Consider the following 26,392-nt stretch of genomic DNA (forward strand, 5'->3'; position numbering starts at 1 on the left):
ACGTAGCTACCAAGAAGATACTAGCGGTTATTTTTGTAGTGCAGGTGAAAAAAACAAAAGAAAACACCTGACCGTAGATGAGACTTCCACTCGGCCTGATCATCAGTTTTTATATATCGGGCTAAATGTTTCCAGTGGATGATTCTGAAGTTAGTAACATTGCCATCTGTTTATTTTATGGTTGCTATGGTTGCATCACGGTTATGATGTTCAGTGTAATGTTTACAATAATATGAGAGAGCGGTACCGGAACAGATGCTTGTATCCTACTAACAGGCTGTGGATGACACTAGTTTTTTTTTTTTACATCCTATACGTGCTATTTGTGTCTCCATTTAAAGAACTCCACTAGGCGCTATTTACAAAAAAAGCTGGTCACACAGCATAAGCTCAAATTAATTTCAGAAAAAAAAAAACACAACTCCCTTGTAAGGTTCTCGTGCATTTATAGCTCATATAAAGCACTTCAAGATAATAAAAAAGCCATTTTGAATCAACTGTGAACTGCAAAATTCTTAAATTTACATTAAAACACAGCTAATACAGGTAACTAAACTGTCCTTATATTGGTTTCCCACAATACAACAGAATAAACACAGATTAAAATAACAATTAAACTACCAAATGCAACTAATACACCACTTTCTCTAACACTATCCCAAATAATAACCAACACAATACCAACATACTATAATAATAACACAAGATCCCGATCATAAACCAGAATTAAATCTTCACCTCCAGCCCTTGCGATAGAGCATTGCCTTACTTTAACTGACAATTGTGCAGTCATTCAACGCTGTACACAAATAAAATGTATGTATTTTTTTTCCCCACAAATAGAGCTTTCTTTTAGTGGTATTTGATCACCACTGCGTTTTTTACATGTTTTGCGCTATAAAGAAAAAAGATCGACAATTTTGAAAAAGAAGCTATATTATTTACTTTCTACTATAAATTCAATAAAAAAAAATTTAAAAAAATAAAATGTCTTCATAGATTTAGACCAATATGTATTCTGTTAAATAAAAAGTTCAATAAAGCAGCGCTATAATATAAATAAAAAATAAAGAATAAAAAAAAAGTGTTGTGAATATAGTCCAGAACAAACACATAGTGAATGTGTGTGAACTCAACACACAGCAACCTATGTGTTTGCAAAAATATATTCAATCCATATGGCGCACACAGGTATATATTTTTGTGATAAAACACCTCTCAAAGACAGTGCACCTCCACCACATAGAGTGCATGCTTACCAAAAGGTAAGCTCTTATGAGCCTGCGGCTAAATAGCCAGCCAGGGCCTCTGTCCAGAAGAGTGTTGAATATCCACAGGTATTGATTGGGAAGGATCTTGGACTAAGCACCAGACGACCAGGGAGACTCAAACATCAACCCACCAAGGGAGTAAAAAATGTAAAGAGACTTACCATGGTGTAAAAACGTACCATATAGGTTTATTAAAGCTAAAAGATTGCACTTACACAAATGCTGATTAAAATAATCAAGAAAAACAGCCGGCCGCCTTGCGAACACCCGTCCACTGTGTTAACACGCGATGATGTCAGCATGTCAAACCTCCCAACGTGCGTTTAGTCATAATCTGACATTGCCTCGAGGTAGACAGGTTATTTGGTTGTCTGTGGGCTGGTCGGTAAGTTAAGCTTGGTTTTTCCCTTAAATGTATCCTTGGCATTGTTTATACCCGTTGTTAGTCTTCCAATGCTTCTTACTGCGATAGCCAACTATAGATAGGGCAAGTGGCAAATTTTTTGTATCACTGTTGTGTTTTTTGGTCAGGCAATGCACTAACACCTTTGCAGCCATTGTGCTATATGCTGGGTGTCCAGTGTGCCCCTGTACCTTTAAAAAAAGGGTGTCTGCCCTTCAGTCGATCTGCTCTCACCTATCCATCAGAATGCATGTGCCTCCACTGTGGGGACACTTATAAGTTAGTGTTAGGTACCACAGATACCAGGGTGCCTTGATGAGGCTCTGTGGCTTACGCATGCATTTGCAAAATGTGTACAGACTAAACCCCTGCTTTTAACACATACTGTTAAGACAGGCTATTTGGTTGTCTACGGGCTGGTCAGTAAGTTAAGCTTGATTTTTCCCTTGGATTTAGCCTTGGCCTTGTTTATACCTGTTGTCAGCCTTCCAATGCTTCTTACTGTGATAGCCAGCTATAGATGGGGGCAAGTGGCATCTTATTTGTAGCCCCTCACTGCCCCCTGCTTTGTGAGTCTGTGAAAAAACATTTTCATTTCTGAATTTAAGGATGAACAGGACAAATGGCTGCAAATACACAGGCACAACTTATGTAAGATGATTGTGTATCACCTGAGGTTAGTCATATCACTAGGTATAGGTAAGGGTTTACAAACACTTTAAGTTTGACAGGAGTGCTTGTAATGGTCAGCTTTCAGGCCTCATGAACACAATGTAATGTACCTGTGATAGGTAGTGTCTGAAGTGGAGCTTGTGTGCTGAGGATTCATGCAAAAACTTAGTCAGGCAGATCAGGTTGGCAACAGATCAGCGATACACAATTGAAATCCAGAGAGTGGTCAGGCAGGCATACATGAGCTGGCGGTGAAGTACAAACTCAGCAGGCTAGAGAGTAGTCAGGAATTCAGGCAGAAGTTCATATACGGTATTCAGAGTCACAAAGCAGTCACAACACCCAGGGAGCTAGTCCACACAAATGGGCACTGAGAGATAGGAAGTGCTGCTATTGATGGGCTGCTTTGATTGTAGATTGTCCACAGCTGGCAGCAGGTGGGGCTAGTGAGTCCAAGATAATGCATCAAACTGAGAGAACATAGCCATAACTCCAGAGCTCTTCTGTGGCACAAGAAGTTATGCTCCGTACACACGATCGGACATTGATCTGACTTTCTGACAACAAAATCCATGGATTTTTTCCGACGGACGTTGGCTCAAACTTGTCTTGCATACACACAGTTACACAAAGTTGGTCGGAAATTGCGAACGTCAAGAACGCGGTGACGTACAACACATACGACGAGCCGAGAAAAATTAAAGTTCAGTAGCCAGTGTTGCTCTCCTGCTTGATTCCCTCAAAAAGCTCCCATAGAATATATTTTTTCGGAAAGTCCGATCGTGTGTACGGGGCATAAGTCTGCAGTTGTGGGACCAGGAAAATCCCGGTTCGAATACACCCAGGTACATGACACACAAAGCCTAAAAAACACCACTTATACAGACGTATAATTTTTATTTTTTTTTGCTTGTAAAAGCACCTTCATGTTATTCCATGTTACTATATACACATAGCCGTTTAAAGGTGTATATGAAGAGGAGTGTTTATGCAGTAAAAAAAAAAAACACCAAAAGGCATGTTCTGAAAGGAGCCATGACAGGAAGCAAGTTCCTGGCCAGTCCCATAGGTGCAAGTAAAGAAAAAACATTTAAAAAAATAATGCAGCCGGGGGCGTGGCCGGATGTGAGAGGCGACAGACGTGTTTGTGAAGAGCTCCTGGAATCCTGCACTCCATCCTTTGCCATCCCGGCTTTTACTGGCCCTAAAACACCGCTCCAACTCTGCAAACTGCTCCTCTCTGTCCCCTCCAGAGCCCTGAGGTGAAATTGGGAGGAATTTTGGTCGAGGGGGACCGCGCACCGCTCGGGCCTGCAACCGCCGCCATCTTGCGGATCTCCTGCATCGAACCGCTCCAGGCCTGGGGTAAGAGACTGCCATCCATCCAGTTACCGGTGCCCCTCTCCCCCTCCTGCCTGCCCCTTCGCCCGTCTGCCGAAATCGCGGACCTCCTGGGCCGCTGGACGCGCTTGTGGCGGCTGCGGCCTACTGCGGCCTAGTTAGACCCGCCGGACACCGCTGTTTCCTGCACGGCTGCCCCGCGGAAGTGTGTCGCGGCCGGCCAAGCCCTAAATTGAGCTCGGGGATCCTCCGGCCTGCATCTACCTTCTCCTCCACTTGCCTTCCTGTAGTGACTGAGTGTGCTGAGCGGAGGGGGCTGCTGTGGGGGCTGCAGGGTGTGCACTGTGGCCTGGTGTCTCCCTCCCCAGCGTCCATTCTACCCCCCCCCCTGCCTGCAGCCTTCTCTGACCATTCTACCAGCTATATCTCCATCTCCATCTGCCTCTGCTCTGGTGTTTGCTGTGGGGGGGTTGCAAGGGACTGTTATCTGCCTGCCTGGACTGTGACATCCCCCCCCCCCGGCTGGGTACCTCGTGCTCCCCTGGGCTATGAGCGGTGATCCCCCGTGCTCCTGTGTTGGGGTCTCCCCCCCTTTTTGTGTCCCGTCAGATGTCACCCCCCTCCAAAAAAGGGAAAAAGCACTTCAAGGCTGTGGAGACTGACTCCCCACCCCGCCTGCCTCCACTATCTCCTGATCCTAGCCAGCCGGACCACTTGATTGTGGGGAGACTCCGGGCCTTGTTGTCTGAGATGGAGATGGGCACTACGGAGGCACCGGCAGCCACGGGGTCGGCCCCCCCGCCGCAGGACAGCACGGCCACCATCCTTGCTGCAATCGAGCAGAGCAGAACGTCACTGCTTGTGCGTATTGACCACCTGGCAGAGGAGTGCAACTTTATCAGGAATGATCTTGATAAAATCAGAGGGAGAATGACTGAAACTGAGACCAGAGTCTCCGCCACGGAGGATCTTACTGCTGCACATACCTCCTCCATTGCTGAGCTGCAGCGCACAGTACAGTCCCTTGTCGCGAAGTCAGATGACGCCGAAAACCGGCTCAGACGGAACAATGTTAGAGTCCTGGGGCTGCCTGAGAAAGAGGAAGGGGATCACCCGGCTGTCTTCGTGGAAGGGTTCTTTAAAGATCTCCTGGATCTCACCGAGGTCCCTCCTACCTATGTGGTGGAAAGAGCCCATCGGGTGCCCTCCGGACGTGCCATCCCTGGGAACCACCCCAGGCCTTTCCTGGTCCGCTTCCTCAATTATCGAGACAGAGACAGAATTCTATCGGAGGCCCGCAAGCATCCTACTCTCACATATGGAAACGCATCCATTCATCTTTTCCCTGACTTCTCGGCTGACTTGCAGCGGAAGAGGAAAACATTCAATGATGTTCGTAGACGGCTCCGGGACAAGAACATAAAGTATAGTATGCTTTACCCTAGCCGCCTGCGGGTCCAACATGATGGAACACTCAGATTCTTTGATAACCCAGCGGACGCGGACGCCTGGCTGACCACCTTGCATTGATGTCCTATCCTTGACTCGATCACTGTGTGACCCTGGACCTGGCTTGTTTTTCTTGGCGCAAGCTCCTCTTAATACCGGAGCCACTTCACAGGTACTTGAATAGGTGACCCCCCACTGAACCCCCTACGATTGGGTTCATCTACACGAAGTTGGGAACTAACTGCTTTCCACTCCCTTGGAGGCATTCTCACTGAACCCTTTTGCCGTGGAAGGATATTACTCCCCCCCCCCCACCCCACGTTAGGGGGCCTCTGTATACCAAGGGGGGCGGTTCAGGCCCTTCGGCGGACTTCCGTGGTTCAAGGGAACATCAGTGTGTTGGTACCGAATACACGCCTCAAAGGTTGAATCCGCGGTTCTGCGGAAGACTGTAGTGTGGCCTAGAGTTTGGGCTCACACTCCACAATGTTACGGCTAGTTTTGGGTATAGACCGGTTCCTGGTCCACCCCCAGTGTTTTTGGGGGGCACCGGGTACCGGTAGGAAAAGCACCCAGTGCTTGGGAAGTTGTAAAGTTTTTTGTAGTTTGTATATGTTATGTGCGGTTGGCTCGTGCTCTTTCGCTGCTTGTCGGGTGGGTCTCAGGTGGGACTCAATCATCCGATTGCTAAACTCTCCCCCCTGGAATTATGGCGTCACATGATCTGGGTACTTGGTCGGTGGTGTCCTGGAATGTTAGGGGCCTAAACTCTAAGTTTAAAAGGGCACTGATGTTCCAGTATATCAAGACGCACAACCCACACATATTGGTCCTACAGGAGACCCACCTGATGGGGAGTAAGTTGTTGACTCTGAAAAAACATTGGGTTCAGAAGACTTTTCATGCCACGTATTCCTCATATGCCAGGGGGTCTCCATTCTGATAAACAAATCCTTTATGTGTACAGTGGAAGCTGTTCACACGGACCCTCATGGCAAATATGTAATTGTGGTACTCACGGCCTGGCAACAAAGGTATATTTTGGTGGGGGTATATATTCCGCCACCTTTTAGACCGGAAGTGTTGTACACTATTTTGGAGAGGATTACCCCGTATTGTCCAGCTAAATTACTAATCCTGGGAGACTTTAATAACACCCTCTCCCCTGATCTTGATAGGCCCACTCCGTCGCAATCCTCTAGGGGAGACCTGATGGGGTGGACAGACGCGGCGGGGGTTACGGAGGTGTGGAGATGGCTGCACCCACGTACTAAGGCTTACTCGTGCTTCTCTACGTCCTACAAAACCTCCTCTAGAATAGATTATGCGTTCGCAAATCAACATATGTTATCGGACGTGGTAGAGGCGACATACCTGCCTAGTGGACTATCTGATCATTCCCCCCTCAAAATTACTATGCGGGCGACGGAGCGTCGCAACAGATCCCTATGGCGCCTTGGGGTGCAGTGGATCTCCCATGAAGAGATAGCGGAGCGAATCCCACATGCACTGCGAGAATACTGGGAACTTAATGCGGGGTCATCCTCTCCTCCCACAGTTTGGGATGCCTTTAAGGCATACACTAGAGGGCAATATATGTCAGAAATTAAGGCGGTCCAGGTAACTCAGCAGGTCACAAAAACCCAGTTGGAGGGAGAGATTGAGGAGGCAGCTGCTGCCTATGGGTCTGACCCCTCGGTCTCCAATTTCGATCGGCTTCAGTCCACAAAACGGTGTCTCCACCTCCACCTCTCTGAGATTACCCGGTTGGAGGTTTTTCACTCTAAACAAAAGTTTTTTGAGCAGGGTGATAGGAATGGTAGGCTACTGGCAATGATGTCTCACCATGATACCCCTATGACCCTGGTTCCCGAATTGGTTTCTCCTACCGGGGACTCTCTTACCTCCCGGGAGGACATCCTAAGGGAGTTTCGGGCCTTCTATCAGACATTATACACTTCCACGCTCCCTCCTGTTGTGGATCCGGGCGGGATGGCGCCTCTCCTGGACCCCCTGGCCTTGGGGTGGCTCTCAGATGAGGAGAGGTCCCATCTGGTCCGACCTATTACTGCGGAGGAAGTGCATGCTGTTATTAACTCGCTCGCAGCTGGGAGGGCCCCGGGCCCGGACGGTCTGCCCGTCGAGTTCTACCGATCCCACGCGGATCTCCTGGCCCCTCTACTGGCTGACCTGTATACCCAGTGTCTGGAGGGGGGAGCGCTCCCACCCTCCATGGCAGATGCCCATGTCATTTTAATTCTCAAACCCAATAAAGATCCCAAACAATGCGCCTCCTATAGACCCATTGCTCTTCTTAACACTGACTTTAAAATTTTATCTAAATTAATCAAGGTTAGACTTAACCCCCTTCTGCCCTCCGTTATAGACCCTGACCAGACAGGGTTCATGGCCCAGAAATCGACGGACATCAACCTCCGCAGACTTTTCACCAATCTCCATGCCAAACATGATAATGTGGGCACTAGAACGGTTGCCTCCTTTGATATCGAGAAGGCATTCGATTCGATTGAGTGGCCTTATCTCTGGGAGGTTCTGCGGAGGATGGGGTTTCCGTTGGTTTTTATTGGGTGGCTGCAGACTATGTACAGATCCCCAAAGGCAGCCATTAGGCTGGCGGGGGATGTTTCTGCTCCCTTCCCATTGTCCAGGGGTACCAGGCAGGGCTGCCCTCTCTCTCCAGCACTTTTCGCCATTGCTATGGAACCGGTGGCGGAAGCATTGCGGGTTTTTCGCCCCATATAAAGGGACTGAAAATGGCCTGGCTGGAGGAGAGGGTGGCACTGTATGCTGACGACCTCTTGCTTTTTCTGAATGACGCAGGCCCTTCTCTTAGGGGAGCGCTGCGAGTACTGACTGACTTTTCTAGGATAACTGGACTGCGGGTGAACTGGACGAAGTCCCAGTTACTTGCTATTGACCCTGAGGCAAAACGACTAGCCCCGCCAAATATCCAACTGCAATGGGTAGATGACATGGTGTACCTGGGAGTGAGGGTTTCGAGAGACGTAGCCAGCTTTATCCCCCTCAATCTAGATCCGGTGGTTCAAAATGTCAAGGCTAGGTTGAAAGCCTGGGAAAACCTTCCCCTATCCCTCTTAGGCCGCATTAACCTCATCAAAATGAAGATAATCCCTAAATTTACCTATCTATTCCGTAACTCCCCACAATGGATTCCTTCCTCATTTTTTACGAAATTGAATCGTTTGTTCTCTTCCTTCCTCTGGGGCTCCGGCCCCCATAGGTTTAAACTATCCACGCTGATGCGTCCGGTGCTGCGGGGGGGGTTGGCATTTCCTGACTGCCAGAAATATTTTCTGGCAGCACAGTTGGTCACGGTAGTCTGGTGGATGACACCAGACCTGTCCAACACTGCGGTGGTTCTGGAGGCTGCGGTGGTCCGATCCGTGGAGGCCCTGACACACTTACCCCTGCGGGGTCCCAGGGCCCCCTATGACCCGACACCCTCTATGCACACAACTCTAAGGGCCTGGCGGGCGGGACTGGGACTGGAGGGGTTTCCGGGGACTGCAATCTCCCCACACACCCCCCTATGGAATAATCCTACCTTACCCCACCTCTACTCACTACCAGACCCCAAAATTTGGGCCAGATGTGGCATAAAACTCTTATCTGACCTCACGTCCGGTACGACTATACACCCCTTTAATCACCTGGTATCTCGCAATAATGTACCCCCCTCGCATCTATTCCGCTATATGCAGCTATCCCATGCTTTCAAGGCTCAAGTGGTACCCAATACCACGCAAATTGTGCAATCCGCCCTGAAAAAGATTACAAGATCTGAATGTACTAGGAAGCCGACTTCGGTCCTGTATGCGCACCTTATTAGGGTCTCTTTTCCAGATCTGTCAAAGCTCCGGCAGAGATGGACTCAAGACATATCGGATCTGGATTCCGAGGACTGGGAGGACATGTGGGACTTTCCCTTCACCATCCTGGTATCCCTTCGTGACCGCCTCATACAATACAAAATTCTACACCGGGCATATATTACCCCGTATAGATTACATAAAATGAGAACCTCCCTGTCCTCGGAATGCTGGAGATGTACTGGGGATCCGGGTGACTTTATACACATCTTCTGGTCCTGCCCGGTAATTCAGCGTTACTGGTCACAGGTACTGTCCATAATTCATGAAGTGGTAGGAATAGATGTAGCCCAGACCCCGCGGATATGCCTTCTGGGATTGGTGGAAGGGGTGGCCCCCAGGATAGCAGACAGAACCCTGATAGGACTTCTACTCTTTTATGCCAGGAAAATGATCACCTTATGCTGGAAAAAGCAGGCCCCGCCATCATTACAACTGTGGAAATCCCATGTCAATAAAGTCTTACCACATTATAAGGAAACGTATCATAACAGGGGTTGCCCCAAAAAATACATGAAAGTGTGGTCTAAGTGGCTGGCTGATGCCTCCACAGTGACTACAGATTAACATGTCCGGGATGTCATCCTGAGGGAAGATGGGAGTGTGGTTGGGGAGGGCCCCCTGGCATTGCTCCACTTCAATGTCTTAGGTTTTTTAGTGTTACCAATCCTATGTGCCTAGTTCACTTATTCTGGTGCCCCTTGCGGCCCGACTACAGAAATTGGTCCTAAGTTGTTATATGGAGCGGGAGCCAACCTAGCACTAAGTTAGTGATTGTTGTTGTGGATGTGCTACAGGTGTCGATTATTCTGTTAGAATCACTTGACGACCCCTGCGTGGGTCTAACCATAACAATGTGGCATGTCACTGTTTTTGTTTTTTTTTTGTTGAATGTTCGTTTGTCTGTCTAAAACTCAATAAAAAACATTAAAAAAAAAAAAAAAATAATGCAGCCACCACATTGATAAGCTGTAATAATTTAAAATTGTGTCTTTGGCTTTAATACCACTTTAACTGCTAAAAATAAAAGGGAGATCATGTATCTGGGTTTGCTATTTGGTAGGTATACATGGATCACAAGACTGGCTGAACAGAATTACAAATCTTTAGGCAGTAGGACATTTTTCATACGCATGTTAAGGTCAGGGACTGGACCAGAACCCGAACCCAGGACCCTCTGGCAGTGACCCTTCTTGTTGGACAAACGGAGCTGCTAGAAAGGTTCCTGCCTGACTGCTTACACAACCTTGCCTTATGTCTTATTTCTCTTGGACTCTTTGCTGCTCCCATGAACATCCCGATTTAAGCCATGTCTCTCCACTTCCTGCTTTTGAAAACCGTAGGATACGTTGGTATAGAGGTCTTAAAATATAAGATCTAGCCTTGGAGCAGCCAAAAAAAAACAAATCTCAGGTATTCCAGCTTCATAATCATAGGTAGCCTCCAGAATTCCCGTAATTGGGAAAACATTACTAAACTTATTATGTCCAAACTTTTATTTTACGCCTTAAAAGTGGTTGTAGATATGAAATGTGAACAAAGCACACCCTTCTATACTGTGTACTTGACTCTAAACAAATCACTGAGTGTGATTTATCTCTGCTGTACCTCCGTTAGCTACATGGCTCGTGTCTTTTCCCGACTCTAGGAGATAATTGAGGGAGGAGATCTCCAGCACACAGCCTGTGACTGAAAGCCAAAGCTGGGCATGTTCCCCTGTATTGTGAGGAAGGCGTGCCCTTTCCTTCTAATCAGGGCTCAGAGCACTCCTCACTAAGCTCTGCAGTGTGAGACTTGAGACCCCTGTCCCCTACTTTTCTTAGCTAAGAGATGTTGTGTAAAACATATGCAGGGGCCTGCAATGCCTATCTGTAAATCCAGCCTTGATTGGGGGCCCTTAGCAGATAGCAATGTGCATTGGCTGTTGAAGGACCTACTTTTACTCTTATAATTTTATATTTTATTTGGTTGCCTCTTGGGGAGGATTATAGCAGGGAGAAGCATCTGCTCTGTGCCAGCCATGAGTTCACTTCCTCACCTGGACCTCTATGATTATGTGAGATCAGTGTCTGCACAGTTTAATTCTTTAGAACAACCCAGAAGTGTGGCTGTGTATTACAAACACTATAATGTTAAAAGCATTGAGACCCCTGCCTTTAGACGCACATTAATGGCATCCCGGTCTTAGCCCATAGGGTTTAATATTCAGTTGGCCCACCCTCTACAGCTATAACAACTTCAACTCTTCTGGGAAGGCTGTCCACAAGGTTTAGGAATGTGCCTATGGGACTGTGTGACCGTTCTTCCAGAAGCACATTTGTGAGGTCAGGCACTGATATTGGATGAGAAGGCCTGGCTTGCAGTTTCCATTCTAATTCATCCCAAAGGTGTTCTATTGAGTTTAGGTCAGGACTCTGTGCACTGGTCCAAATCATTTGGTGGAGGGGGGATTATGGTGTGGAGTTGTTTTTCAGGGGTTGGTCTTGACCCCTAAGTTTCAGTGAAGGGAAATCTTAAGGCATCAGCATACCAAGACATTTTGGACAATTTCTTGCTCCCAACTTTGTAGGCACAGTTTGGGGATTGCTCCTTCCTTTTCCAACATGACTGCGCACCAGAGCACAAAGCAAGGCTGTTACAGCTGCAAAGGGTGGGCCAACTAAATATGGAACCATATGGACTAAGACTGGGATGCCATTAAAGTTCTTCTACTTGTAAAGGCAGGCGGCCCAATACTTTTAGACATAAACACCAATACTCCTGTGTTTGTGAGTGAGACTGACCAGACAAGGTGTGTTAGGTATATATCTTGGTTTAATAAGATAAGCCAAGTCTTGCTGCCCTGTAAAGACTGGGGAGTCTGGTATTCTCGAACCACAAGAAGAAGAAGAAAGAGAGGGCACACCAACCTAGAGTATTACCCTTAAACCCTATGAAAAGTTTTTATTGATATAAAATGGTAAGCATTATATTCACAAAATTACAGTTAGGTAAAAGCTCATCATATGGTCCAACTGCAAAACACATCATATGATGCCCTATTAGTAAGTCTATAATGCATCAACTTGTGAGCCAGGAGGTAGAGATCCCAAAGGCTAACGCGTTTTGAGGTAATCATCATCTTTTTGTGGTCCCGATACTTTTGACAATATAGTGCAGTGATGGCGAACCTTGGCACCCAAGATGTTTTGGAACTACATTTCCCATGATGCTCAACTACACTGCAGAGTGCATGAGCATCATGGGAAATGTAGTTCCAAAACATCTGGAGTGCCAAGGTTCTCCATCACTGTTATAGTGTATAATGAACAGTGGAGCTGAGTGAGAGTAAAACTTATATTGTGCCCTATGCAAATTTATGTCTACATGACAAATTCAACACTAAGATTGGATGTACAAAATATTTATAAGACACAAAGACCTTTGCACTGCTTATACTGTATATTATATGCATGTATACAATTTTATATAATTTCAATACTTGGATAACAAAGTCCTTTACCCAACAAGAGAAAGCAACATTCCCAGTTTTATCTGACTTACCACAGCGTTACAAGAGCTTTCTTGTAAGTCCCAGATCATAAGACTGTTGTCCCCCAGAGACATCACTTTCTTACCATCACCTAGAGGTTCCCAGGTAACACTAGAGGAAATATAAGATAAATATTAATAAAGTTACAAAACTACGCAAGACATGTTTTCCTAAAATTGTATATAGAAGACAAAGAGAAAAGGCGAGAGATAAAAGAAAGAACCAAACAAATGAGCACACAAATACATCTAATTATGTTTTAATATGAGGCATGTGAAAAGTCAGCAGAAGGTTTGCAAACAGAGATACAATGTAATGGATAAACTCAACAATAAAAGTAATTCATAACTATTCAAGGTGTCTGATGCTTCCATTTAGATTATGTATATAACATATAATAAGATAAACCTCAGACCACAAATTTATGGTATTTCTGTGAACTAAGCTATATAAAGCTTATTGTGCTTGTCCAGGCTAACAAAGGAGGCATAATATTGTGCAGCAGTATTTAAAGTTGGACCTGTAAAAAGTACATAAAAACACAATTGGCCCCTTAAGGATGGATGGGTACCAATTTGTAAACTTTGTGCACCACTGAGCTCTGCACACTGTTCCTCTACCCAATGAGATATAATGATTTCCAATTGTAGCAAAGAAATATCTGTGGCATCAATAAGATAAATGAGTGATTGCAGATACATGGACGCTATGTTATTGTGTCACTGTTGGTGCCTGGCACACTGAAGTAATGCCTGGTACAAACACTGAGATTATCGGACAAATGTTAGTCCGATTTTTTTTTTTGCATGCTAGTCTCCATATTGAAAATGAACAGGTTACTAAAGTTATGAAAATTGACAGAACAAAAATTTGGGAGTCATGTAACGTATTGTATTTTCGGACGAAAATTGCACGAATTAAAACTAAAATCATACGATCTGGTATCGTACGAGAAAGATGTTCGTGCTTTCCCCCTTGGATAATATCGGATGAACTGTCATAATCGGCTCCCAAAAGCTGTGTACCAACGAACAGATTATCACACGATCGCTTTGAAAGTGGTATTTTCTGATTGTGTGTACAAGCCATTACTCTCCTAGTAGCAGCCTTTCATTTCAGACTGCAGAGTTCCCAATGGGCCCACTTCAGATTGTCTAGGGCAATGCCAAGTGGGCTTAGTGTTCCTGCAAAACTGTGTTGTTGGCCACTTAACTTCAGTTTACAGACCCTTATTGTGATGCTGTTGAGACAAGAAACATTGGTCAAAGCAGTGGCTTTAAATTATGTTAACCTTGTTAACCATGGGGTATACAGAGATTTCAGGACAATAAGCATGATCACCCTGGAAAATCAAATCATTTTTTCAGTGAGCCAGCTGCTGCACAGGTACAGCCAGCAGCTGGTCTCCTCAGTTCCTAGACACTTACAGTGGTGTTAGAAGAGTGGATACTACGTTGTGGTAAACATGGCCCTGTCCCAACTTATTTGAGACGTACCATCAATTTGAAAATTAGTTTATTTTTTTCCTAAAATGGTACATTTTCTATGTTTAAATATTCAATATGTTTTTGTTTGTGAATAAAATATGGATTTATGAGACTTCATTGCGTTCTGTTTTGATGTTGATTTTACACAGTGTCCTAACTTTCTTTGAATTGGGATTGTACTTGTGAAGACATCATGCAAGCAGAATGTGATATGATAATGGCTTACTGGATATGCTCTTTGCCGTTTCTGACCTTCTAATAATCTTCACCCATGGATGAGAAGCATTAATGTCTCAGAGTTAGCACTTACAATACCTGCAAAACCCACTTAAATTATATCTGGTCATAGTGACTTCAGCCTGGTCCACACAGGAGCAGTGCAGGAACCCACACGTGATTGGGACAGGAATAGCAACGCAATCCTATTCAAATGGCATGCGATTCTTTGCAGTGCTATTCCATTTTGTATGGGCTTAAATTGCATTACAAAAGGAATCAGTACTCTATCAACAAGTACAAGCACAAGTAATCGGTACTTGTATTTACCGATTAAAAAAATGGTATCGGCGAAACTCTAGTTTTTTTATCAAAGATGCTTGAGAACTAATATTCTGTACACACGGTCGCACATTCCGATGACAAAATCCGTCTGATTTTTTCTGATGGATTTTGGCCCAAACTTGTCTTGCATACACACGGTCACACAAAGTTGACAGAAAATCCGATCGTTCAGAACGAGGGGACATAAACCACGTACGATGGGACTATAAAGAGGCCAGTAGCCAATAGCTTTCGTCTCGTAATTTATTCTGAGCATGCGTGGCACTTTGTCTGTTGGAATTGTCTACACACGGTCAGAATTTAAACGATCGGATTTTGTTGTCGGAAAATTTTAGATCCAGCTCTCAAACTTTGTGTGTCAAAAATTCCAACGGAAAAAGTCCTATGGAGCCCACACACAAACGGATTTTCCGACAATACGATCCGATCATACATTTTCTGTCGGAAAGTCCAACCGTGTGTACAGGGCATTAGGCCCCACCTACACTTGATGCTTGGCCTGTGTGCCAAATGCCAGAAAATGCTGGCATGTAAATGAAAGTCACTTTAAGATAAAGATTGCTTAGGACTGTACTGATGTAGTGCTGGTGGAAGGAAAAGCAGCTTCCAGCTAGAGAGATACACTGTCATCTGGAAGTGTTGGATAGCAGCTGGTTCCTCCCTCACTCCAAAAGATATGCTGGTAGGTTAACTGGCTTCTAAATAGCCCCAAGTATGTGTACAGTGGGGAAAATAATTATTTAATCCCCTGCAGATTTTGTAAATTTGCTCACTTACAAAGAAATGAAGGGTCTATAATTTGTATCATAGATGTATTTTAAATGATGGAGATAGAGCTTCAGGACAATAATTAGAATCATCCCAGACCTTCCAAATTCTATTAAATCGTGATATTGAATCATCCTGCATGTATGGGCTATGTTAGATAGGAGTTGGGAGCTAGAGGGAGGTAAAGGGAATAGCCAACATAGGATTGCCCTTTTTGCTGCTAATAGAATAAAGGCCATCAGCCTGCGAGCAGATCTAGGGATACCTGGGAGGGGGGGGGCTAAGCAAATCATGTATAGGATTTAAAGGTATAGTCACATTTAATCATTTTTGTAGCAGGGTCTAAACAAAAGCCCAAAAGGGTTTAATACGGGAACAATCACAAAAAATATGATAATCGGTACCTACATCCGTACCACATCTCCAGCACACCCAGGAGGTTTTTGAGTTACGAGTGTGTAAGACGTCTGGGGTCCTATACGAAAATAAGAGAATTTTTAAAAGTAGTCTCTCTCTGCACCATGCATAGTGACACCTTAGAAGCAGCTTCCCAAATTGTATCCCAATCTGATAGAGCGATACAGTAGGTTGTTGGAGAAAATAGGACCACTTACTCATATAGGAATAGCTAGACTAGGTCAAGGCGTAGCCTCGTGGAGGAGTTTATACATAGCTGAAATCAAATCAGGTTTCTATGGACCTTGGGCACATATGAGTTTGAAACCAGTAGGTTTGTCCAAGGATAGGCTAGGATATTTGGCAGAAAAAAAAGTTTCATTTGTAAATAAGAGTAAAAAAGGGATTGCGGCACCGGATATTTAGATTGCAGATCTGAGAAGGATAAATGTGTACGTGTGATTGGATGGACTAAGTGGCATAGTTGTAAAACCCCAGCCTGGGTCCAGGTAAGCATACGGTTTTAAAGGTAGTCTATCAGCGATATCCAGATTAAATAATATATTTAAAAGTGGTGGACAAGAAGAAAAGAGAGAGTACTTTCCAGAACATCTTTTCCAAATTGACAATGTAAAGAACATTGGAGCCAAACAGAGACTTCTTAATTGAGGTATTTGTCTGTCTGAAGGTGCCCATACCATAAAACTTGGGTGTACAGGGGACGCAAGTCCCATTTCAATCTCAGACCATCTGTTTGGGGCGCAACAGAGTGGAGATGACAGCTTGCTGATGTGTGGCATAGTAATATTTCCGTAAATCTGGTGCACCAGACCACTTCTAGATCTTAAGGATTGGTCCGCTGATCCTGCAATCCTATGGGAAGCATTATTCCATATGAATTTGAGAGAAGTTCTTTGAAGTGGTTTCAGCTGGGATAACAGAATTGGAACTGTCTCAAGCACGTAAAGCAATTTTGGAAGTATGGACATTGTAAGCAAATTAATTCTTCCGAGGAGAGAGAGAGAGAGGGAGGGTTGCCCAATGCTTTAGTAAAACAATGAACTTTTGTAAATAAGGAAGGGAAATTAGCCTGATAAAGGGTAGATAAACACCCAGATATTTAAGCGCATGGGAACACCAGTGATATTAAGCATTTTGCTGAAGAGCGTTAAGGAGAGATGGGGGAAAGTTCATGGGGAGGGCCTCAGTATTGTTGGGATTAATCTTAAAACCTGATAAAGCACCAAAGGAGCTTAAAATTTTATGTATTAAGGGAGGGGAGTAAATGGATGAGATATTGTTAGTAGTACATCATCGACAAGAAGAAAAAGCTTGTACTCCCTCTGTCGCAGCCGCACCCCTCAACTGTTAGGTTGGGAACGAATGGCAGCAGCCAGAGGCTCCAAGCTGACAATAAAGAGTAAAGGTGAAAGAGGGCACCCTTGCATAGTGCCATTACTCAAAGGAAATGATTACGACAAATGGGAGGCAAGGTGTACCTGGGAGGTGGGTATAGAATATAATACTCGCAAAGCATGAATAAATGGACCAGAAAAGCTATAACGAGAGAGTGTGGCAAAAATAAAGGACCAATTCAGGCGGCCAAAAGCCTATTGGGCATCTAGGCCTAAAACTAGGGCAGGGCATTTATGCCTCGTACACACGATCAAACTATCAAAAGTCCGGCGGACTTAGAAAGTATTTTTGACTCAAAAATTGTCCGCTGGCCTGCGAGTCCAGGCGGAAAATCCAGCCGTGTGTGTGCTTATCCGCCATACTTTTGAAATGAACGTTAATTTTGAACACGTCTCCAGGTAGCCGGGACTAGCAAAGGAAGTCAATGTCGCCGCCGAGATTGACACGGCGCTGGCCCCGTCACCTGCTATGGACTTAAAGGGGAAGCCCTACGCCGAAAAAATGACGTGGGGGTCCCCCCCAAGGTCCATATAAGACCCTTACCCGAGCACGCAGCCCGGCCGGTCAGAAAAAGGGGGTGGGGATGAGCGAGTGCCCCCCCCCCTCCTGAGCCGTACCAGGCCACGTGCCCTCAACATGGAAGGGTGCTTTGGGGAAGGAGGGGCCGCGTGGCCCCCCTTCCCCAAAGCACCTTGTCCCCATGTTGATGAGGACAAGGGCCTCTTCCTGACAACCCTGGCCAGTGGTTGTCGAGGTCTGCGGATGGGGGCTTATCTGAATCCGGGAGCCCACTTTAATAAGGGGGCCCCCAGATACTGGCCCCCCACCCTATGTGATGAGTATGGGGTACAATGTACCCCTACCCATTCACCTGTGAAAAAAAAAAGTGTAATAAAACACAACACACAAGGGTTTAAAATAATTTATTGTACAGCTCTGGGGGTCTTCTTCCGTATTGGGGGGTCTTCTTGCTGCACTCCTCCGTTATCTTCTTCTAGCTCTTTTACTAGTGGAGGAGCCCGACTTTCGTCTTTGTCGCCACCCAGGGGTCTTCTTCGACTTCAGGGGTCTTGTCCCCCTCTTCGGTTCTTCTTGCCGGGCCTCTGCTTTCTTCCTTTAGCTCTTTTACTAGCGGTGGCCCAGTCTTCTGTCGCCGCCACCTCTGGACTGTGGGACAGGTAAGTGTCGATTTAATAAAAGTCAGCAGCTATGCTTTTTGTAGCTGCGGACTTTTAATAAACTAAAAAAAGGGTGGAACTCCACTTTAAAGCCATAATGAACTATATATAAGCAATGCTATCATCATCAGATCAAATAAAATAAGAGGTGTTGTGCATGGTGTGCAGAAAGAAAAGAGTCGTTGGTGAAGAGAAAACCCCCCTCAAAAAAATTAAAGAAGCAGCAAACAAAATAGGAGTAGTAGCCAGATCCAGGTAAAAATAAACCTGACAAAAAAAAACAAACACACAACATTGGTGAGTAACCCAAGGGGATCCAAACCCTCAGGAATCCAAAGCTAATGTCGAGAATGATGGAGAGGAGAATGGTGGCTCGCAAGAGCAGGCAACTAGGTTCCATCGTCTTCTGAAACGCTTGAAAGTTAAACAAACAATGTGAAGAACCAAACAGATATTGATAAATGTGGCATTAGTTCCATGGGTAAAGAATCCAGGTCTCTATATCAAGATCTTCAACACATAGATGGAACACAAACTATGTATAAACAGATCAGGAAGAATATCAGTAGGAGGGCATCAGGTGGGGTATCTAGAGGATGGAGCCCTTTGAGGCGTAGAGGAAGCTTTCTGCGATTTCTGCTGCACGGGTGTCAAGATCTTCCCAGTGGTGGAGAATGGCCAAGGAGCAGGGAGAGGCTGTCACGCCATGTCTGGGATTTGACCCGGGGACCTGGTGTTCTGTGGACGGTTCCCTACTGCCTGAGCCACTGGGGAACTTCCATCTGTGTAGAACCCTTATGTCATGCTCCTTGATCTTGGACCATGGCCCCACCCAGGGTCCAGCTGTAGGCAGTCCCCTGATTTAGTGACCTATAAATCATCACTCCCCCTTCCTGTCTTTGTCGTTGTTCCTGGCTCTGCCTGTTCCCGGCCTTGCCTCTTGGACTACTCCTTTGGATTAATGCTGATCGTGGTTGCTGACTCTGCCCGTTTCCGACTTCTCTTCCTAGTATACCCCATGGACTGCTGCCATGGTTTGCTGACTTCACTCTCTACTAACTGTGAGTTGCTTCTTTGCCGTTAATTCATATAGCCTGTTCGCATTTCCTATTGTGGTCCTGTATTTCTGGCTACAGGATCTCAACCGCCCTTCCACCTGACGCCTGATACTGTGATAAGAAGACTACTGGGACGGTTAAGAGTCTCCTGGCAGACCTGACAGGGGCAATTGGAGTTACCTCTTCAGGTAATGGTGGAAGGCCTAGGTTACTTAGGAAGGCTTCGCTTTCATGAAGATCCCGCATGGAATATTGTACCCCATCTCTGGAGACTGACAACCGAAAGGCAAGCAGCAGATGACCTGATGATTTTGTAGGTGGGTAATGACAGGCTGCAGGCTCCGTCGTTTAGCCAAAGTGATAGGTGACAAATCACTGAAGATTTGGATTTTGGTGCCAGGTGGCTTCTATTACGGGTAGCTATAGTGAGGGTTCTTTACTCTCATAGTAGTGAAAGTAAACAATAATGTCCCTGGGATTGGCCCCTTGTGGTGGTTTGGGAGCCAAAGATCCATGGGCACTATTCAAGGCGCCAATCAATACCTGGAATATGGGGAGCCAGGGTAACAAAAAGGCCCAACAGATACCGATGAATCTCCTTATCAGTTATGGACTCAGGGACTCCACGGATCCGTAAATGCTGGTGGCACTCCCTGTTTTCCAGGTCTTCTTGCTGAATCTGAATGTGAGAGACTGTATGCTTAAGTGCAGCGTTATCTTCTGCCAGAACATGTACATATTGTACTAGTTCGTTAAATTTATTTTCAAGTGTATCGGTGCACTCCCCTAGTAGGGTGATTTCCCCCGTTTTCATGTGCAATTTTCCCCTGCCTCTCTGGCAATATTATAGGTTAAGTTCTGCAGCAGGGCTTGCAGCTTCACATTCAGGACCTCTACAGTGAATGCCGCTGCGGGCCCTGTTGGTGGTATAGGTGGAGCCTCTGTAGATGACCCATCTGTGAGTACAAGCGGGTCGGTGGTCTCCGGCGGGTTGTCATGAGGCCAGGGATTGTGCCCTAAGCAGAAACCGCTCCATGAGCTGAGAAGGCCGTGACTTGGTGTAAGACTGGTATACGTGTTTCTGGAATTCAATCTTACCCATGGGATGCCTGGGCTCTTCTGGAGGTGAATGGTGTAACTCCCATGGCAATATATACTGTCAGAGTAGAGCGGGAAAATGTAAATAAAAATAAAAAGATAGTAGGGGCCCTTCAGCTGGGGACCAAAGGACTAAAACCCATTTGGTCATCTATGGGACCAGTCAAGTTTGTGGGCAAAATAACAATTCCACGGCAGAGAGAATCAGAGAAAGAAATAAGAAAATAAAAAGAAATAGTTGGCGCTATGTATATACTCGTAGTAAATAAATGCATACACTTCCCAAGGAAATTAGCTTTTCATTATCCTTGCACTGCTAAAGACAGTAGCCCAGCAAACACAAAATGCTTCAGAGAACTGGGGTGCAAGAACCGTGACTGGCAGATTAGTCAAATATCAATGAAAATAACTGGATAGCTGACCCATCTAAACTGAAAAAAAAAATTGCTGTGGTCAGGGGTGTGGTTTAAGGCTGTGATTGTGGTAAATGTACTGCCCTCCCAGAATCTAAGCGAAATGGAACATTCCACATTTTCCTCTCAGCTTGCTTGCTCTGTATACGGATCAGCTGACTATCCAGCCGACCGATGGCTTTTTTTTTTTTTTAATTTAATGCACTGCAGCAGGAAAGCACTCTTGTGGAAAGACAAGAGCATCCTGGATGGCTAATTCCCTCTGACTGATTTATAATTTGCGAAAGATGATGTGACCTTTAAAACCCGCCAGGCTGTTCTCGCTGCCGCTGTTTTCTCCTGAAAATGCTGCTGATGCTGTTCACAGGATTTCCACTGAGTGCTTTCTTGCTCTAATTTATCTTCCTGCAAAGGATTTTAGTGCCTGCTGTCTCTCTCCGTCTTGCTGTGCTTAGTCTATGCATATAAACAGAACAGTCTCTTCTTCCGCCTTTAACAACATCAGCAACGGCACACTTCACAGGGAGAAAAACACCACTGATGTAGCATCTCAGTTTATTGGGGTACTTCTAACCAGATGCAGACATGATGTTCCCCCAGCTCTATATAGGTCACCAAAATTCGCTGTGCTAGGTCCTGTGGAGGTAGCAGAGCTGCTCAGGCTATAAAAAAAAAAAAAGAATCTTGGAAGCAGTTTTAGGAGAGAAAACATGATGTAGTTTAAAAAAGGAAACCAGTCACGACAGAGCTCACAAAAAAATTAGATTACCAGGAGATAATTATTTTTTTGTTAGAAGAGAATTTGTATCCCTGTTCTAAAAAAAAAAAAACCCTTCCTGCTTCTAGCTATTTTTTCTAAATTGTACACTCCCTGCCACGCATGCATAGTACAGTGTTCACTTCTGGCCCATTCCTAGCATTTTACAGAATGAAGCTGAAATGCACATGTGTAGGAGCTACTTCATAAATGGCTGCCCGATAACCAATGAAGAGCAATATGAACAAGGAAGAATTGGCAGCAGAGCAGCAAGGGAAAGGGCTGAATTGTCAGTGCTAGAAAAGGGAAAACAGAGAGGTAGGTTTGCCATAATGTGCAGATATATACTGCCATCTAGCAAGAGCAGAAGTCCTATAGTTCTGTTTTAACGTACATCGAAAAACGATCGCTTCAAAAATTGCTTTCAACTTTTTAAATCTGCAGCTTTCATTAAAGGAATTTCTGGTGATCCTGCCAAGAAAGTCCTAGTTCAGGTACTCCTTGTTATGGTGTGACAACTGTTTCCAAAACATACTCCTTCATTGTCATCCTTTCAACAGGTTCCCCTGGTGACATTATAAGAAATAGCATGGTTTACTGATGTCACTACCAGAAAACCTGCCCAGACCAATGAGGAGCATCTGAGGCTGGATTGCAGGCATTTAGTCCGGTACTCGCTGCACATTCACGGGAGCAACATCAATTTTCACCACCAATCAAAAAATAGCCAAAGACTGGCACCTGGAAGAACCTGGGAGAAGATACTGGCGCCAATGAGGGACCTTGTGGACGTCAGGCCTTTGGAACTAAGGTAAGTATACAGTATGTGCCTTTTGCTTGAAAGAGGTTGGGGAATCAGCAGCACCAAGATGGAAAAAGGATTAAAAAAAAAAAAGTAGAAACAGATTTTTGTCTAAAAAAATAAATGGAAATCGTTTATGAAACACAGTGTTTTAGCAAATTAAATGTCATCAAATTATGCTTTCGATCAACTTCACATTGCAAAAAATGTTCCACGCTCCCTTGTGACAGATCTCCAGACAGCATTAACCAGCTTTTGATCGTAAACACAAAATGGTTTAATCCAGAGATCACCAACGGTATTTGTTTAAACCTCATTTGGGCAATTTTGCAGTTGTGGTTAAAAGTGCTTCAATCTTTCAGGGTATACCGCCATGATCAAATCTGATAGGCTCCTGGGACCAGATGGCTTCTACTTTGTCAACCTTGGATTCTTTCAACATTGAGAAAAAGATATCTAAGGTTGTGCTAATCAGTCATGTTGATATAAATGAAAATTCTAAATAAAATATACAATAAATTAGAAACAGTCCACAAGGGATGTAAAAATCCTGGTGTCAGTCTCCACCATCCACCACTGTAGAGATCTTTAATTAGCAATGCCTCCACCAACAGCTGAAAGACTTGCTTACCAGCTTCTGTTGATCCCTCATTACAAGGGATCATTAGTGCTTGTGGCTTTAGCCCAGTCAAGGCCTTTCTCCAGGTCCAGATGGTCTATTACAGAAGATCACCCCTTGCCACCGTGTTGAGTATGAGGATTTCGCTAAAAAAAACAAAGCGCTCCACATAGTGTAAACTCCTTATAAAATGTATTTAGAAATATAATATTTGTACCTAAAGCTACCGCTGATAATATGCACCTTCAATTTGAGTGTGTCGGCCGGCACACAAAACAAACCCATCCTTCTAGGGCACGTGTGGGATTGGTGATGTCAGCATATCCCTATTCCCTACGCGTTTCGTTATAGCATGCCGTCGTTGAGGGGCACGGGCAGCACGCGGAGTCACCACACTTTATACACGTCACAAACAACCAAGCCTCGGTCTGAACATACGCAAAAGGTACAACACTCAGATAGCCAAGCCTCGATCTGAGCCTCAGTCGGCCATGTTAGAAACCACAACCAAGCCTTATTGTGAGAACCTATATCTGAAAAGGAAATTGGTAACACATGCTGAAAGTAAATACAACCAACGAGCTTAAACCTTTTAAACATATACAGTGTCCTTACTGAACCCCATTAGAACTGAATACGTTTTAATACTGATCGGGACAAATGAAATCATAACTCACCTTCCCGCAATTATTATGAAGAAAAAAGGGGAGGGAAAAGAGATTTTTTTCTATCCTACATATCTGAATAAATCTGTCTTTCCCAAAAATACTAAATAAAACTTTCTACCCAGAACCATTAAAATTTCATAGCAGGGTGTCACCTAATGGTGACTCCCAAAAGTGACACCTAGTGGATGGTTCAAAAAATGCTATCTATTCCATTCCCAGTTATCATTCATATGAAAGTACAAAAGTACCAAAAATGTTAGAATTACTGCAAACTCCTACCCATTAAGAATTACAGTACTAACATTAATTTCTAAAGAATCTAGAGGCAGTCAGATTCAAGTTCACAACCAAAAATCACTCTATGAATTGTTAATAAAAGCATTCACATCAACGTTGAGGCCATAAGGGAAATATGTTCTTAATCTATGCAGCCAGGCCATTTCTTGTTTTGAAATCTCCCTCACCATAAGAACTACCTCTCCAATAGGGTCTGTATTTATATACCCCCAGATATAGTGTATTGGAAGGATTCCTATTGTGTATTGCATCATAATGTTTATTCAATGGTTTTTAAAACCCTTTCTGATATTGTTTGTATGATCCTTTATTCTTACCTGTAGGGCACGTTTGGTTCTGCCCACATACTGAAGCCCACATGGGCAATGAATAAAATATACTACCCCTGTGGGAGGAACAAGTGATGAATGGCTCTATCTTAAATGAGCAAGAAGTGCTCGTAGCGGTAAAGCCACTCACCCCCTTACTTTTACTTTACACACCTCACACTTCTTGCAACGATAATAGCCCGTAAGATTTCCTTAGGTGGATCTTGGACAATTGGCGCTATTTTGTCTAAGAGACTTGGAATTTATAGCCCTTTTCCATAAATCTATTGTATAAAACAGTTGCCTGTGAATCAAACTCCTTCACATCATTGCAGTTGCGCCTAAGCCACATCATTTGGCTTTTGGACACTAATCTCAACTATGACTCATGGTGGCAATTGTCTAAGGCAGGGCTAAAAATTTCAAGTCCTGAGCTACTAGCCAGGCCTTAACAGTTACTCGCCATCAGTTACCCCACCCAACCCCTACCCTGCCCGCCCCTAAACACAAATTAAATTACTCCCAGCATACATGTCAGCGACCGTAATTATAACCCCCAGCAGTGGATGCCATAATACCTCACAGCATTGGTGCCAGTGGACACCATAATACCTCCCAGCATTGGTGCCAGTGGATGCCATAATACCTCCCAGCATTGGTGCCAGTGGATGCCATAATACCTCCCAGCATTGGTGCCAGTGGATGCTATAATACCTCCCAGCATTGGTGCCAGTGGACGCTATAATAATCTGCAACACAGGTCAGAGGATGTGGTAATAACCCCCAGCATTGATGTCAGTGGATGCATTAACAACCCCCAGCACTGGTGCCAGATGCCATAATAACCCTCAATGCAAGTACCAGAGGATGCTTAATAACCCTTAACACTGGTATCGGAGGATGCATTATTAATCTCCAGCATTGAAGTCAGTGGACACATTAATAATCCCCATCATTGAAGTCAGTGGACGCATTAATAATCCCCAGGTTTGAAGTCAGTGGACGCATTAATAATCCCCAGCATTGAAGTTAGTGGACTCATTAATAACTGCTAGCACAGATGTCAGTATTAACATCCTACTCTCCCACATTGGTGGTTAGTGGCATTGAAATGTAACTCCTCCCATGACCCCCAATGTGGGGGGAGGGCTTAACTTTCACTGACATTACCACAAATGCAGAAGGGGGTGGTGGGTTCAAATTTCACTGCCATGAACACCAATGCAAGGTGGGGTGGGGGATGAGGAGGTTAACATTCACTGCCATAAAGACCAATGCATGTGGGGGGGTTAACTTTCACTACCACTGACACCCCCACATCCTCCACCTGTACTGGTGGACATGGCAATGCTAACCCCTTTCTCAATTTCAGCCTGTTCCAGTCCCATTACTCTATTGCTATGGTGCTAGACAGGGAGCCGGAGCAATGAAAAAAGTAGTCAGCTGAGTTTACCTCAGCACACACTTGCTCCTGGTAAGTTCCCATCTCTCTCTTTCAGGAGGGCAGGCAAGCAGGTGGAGGGGTGGGTGAGCAGGTAGACGGGCAGTTCAGACAGGAGGACGGGGAGCAGGCAAACAATTCAGGCAGGTGGGAGGGTGACCAGCGGGCAATTCTGGCAGGTGTGATCTCAGTAGATTGCTGCATCTCCATCCCACCCACAACACAACTGGCCAGAGCCAGAAACTGCCAGTCCTGAAACTGGAGGGAGGGGGGAGCAAAATCCTCCCTCCAGCAGCCATCGCAGCCTGCACTGTGTGGTGCTCGGAATGATAGGAGTGATGGCAGCATCACTGCTATCATTCAGGCAGCTGGAGAGCTGGGAGCTCATCTGCTCTTAGTGCCCCCTCTCTACTTGCCCTCAGCTAATTTTCACTCACCATATGCGAGCAAACATTTTGAGGGCTGGTCTATAGGGAAAATAAGATTTTTTTTATCCGTGGGCTTAAACAAAGTTGATCTTTCCTTTTTATCGAAATCCTCAAATCT

At 45.0% G+C, this 26,392-nt stretch overlaps 1 protein-coding gene across 1 annotated transcript in view; it reads right to left on the reverse strand.

Moving 5' to 3' along the window:
- The window catches only part of EIPR1 (EARP complex and GARP complex interacting protein 1), a 364,672-nt gene that overhangs the window by 111,003 nt on the left and 227,277 nt on the right, over positions 1 to 26,392 (reverse strand). Inside the window, exon 5 of the mRNA XM_077488730.1 lies at positions 12,591 to 12,690. Within this exon, the coding sequence (XP_077344856.1) occupies positions 12,591 to 12,690 (100 nt within the window). The remainder of the gene's footprint in view (positions 1 to 12,590; positions 12,691 to 26,392) is intronic.

The sequence above is a fragment of the Lithobates pipiens genome, unplaced genomic scaffold, assembly GCF_037356315.1.
Source record: "Lithobates pipiens isolate NorthernLeopardFrog02 unplaced genomic scaffold, aLitPip1_a1.2 Scaffold_18, whole genome shotgun sequence".
In the NCBI taxonomy this organism is placed as follows: domain Eukaryota; kingdom Metazoa; phylum Chordata; class Amphibia; order Anura; family Ranidae; genus Lithobates; species Lithobates pipiens.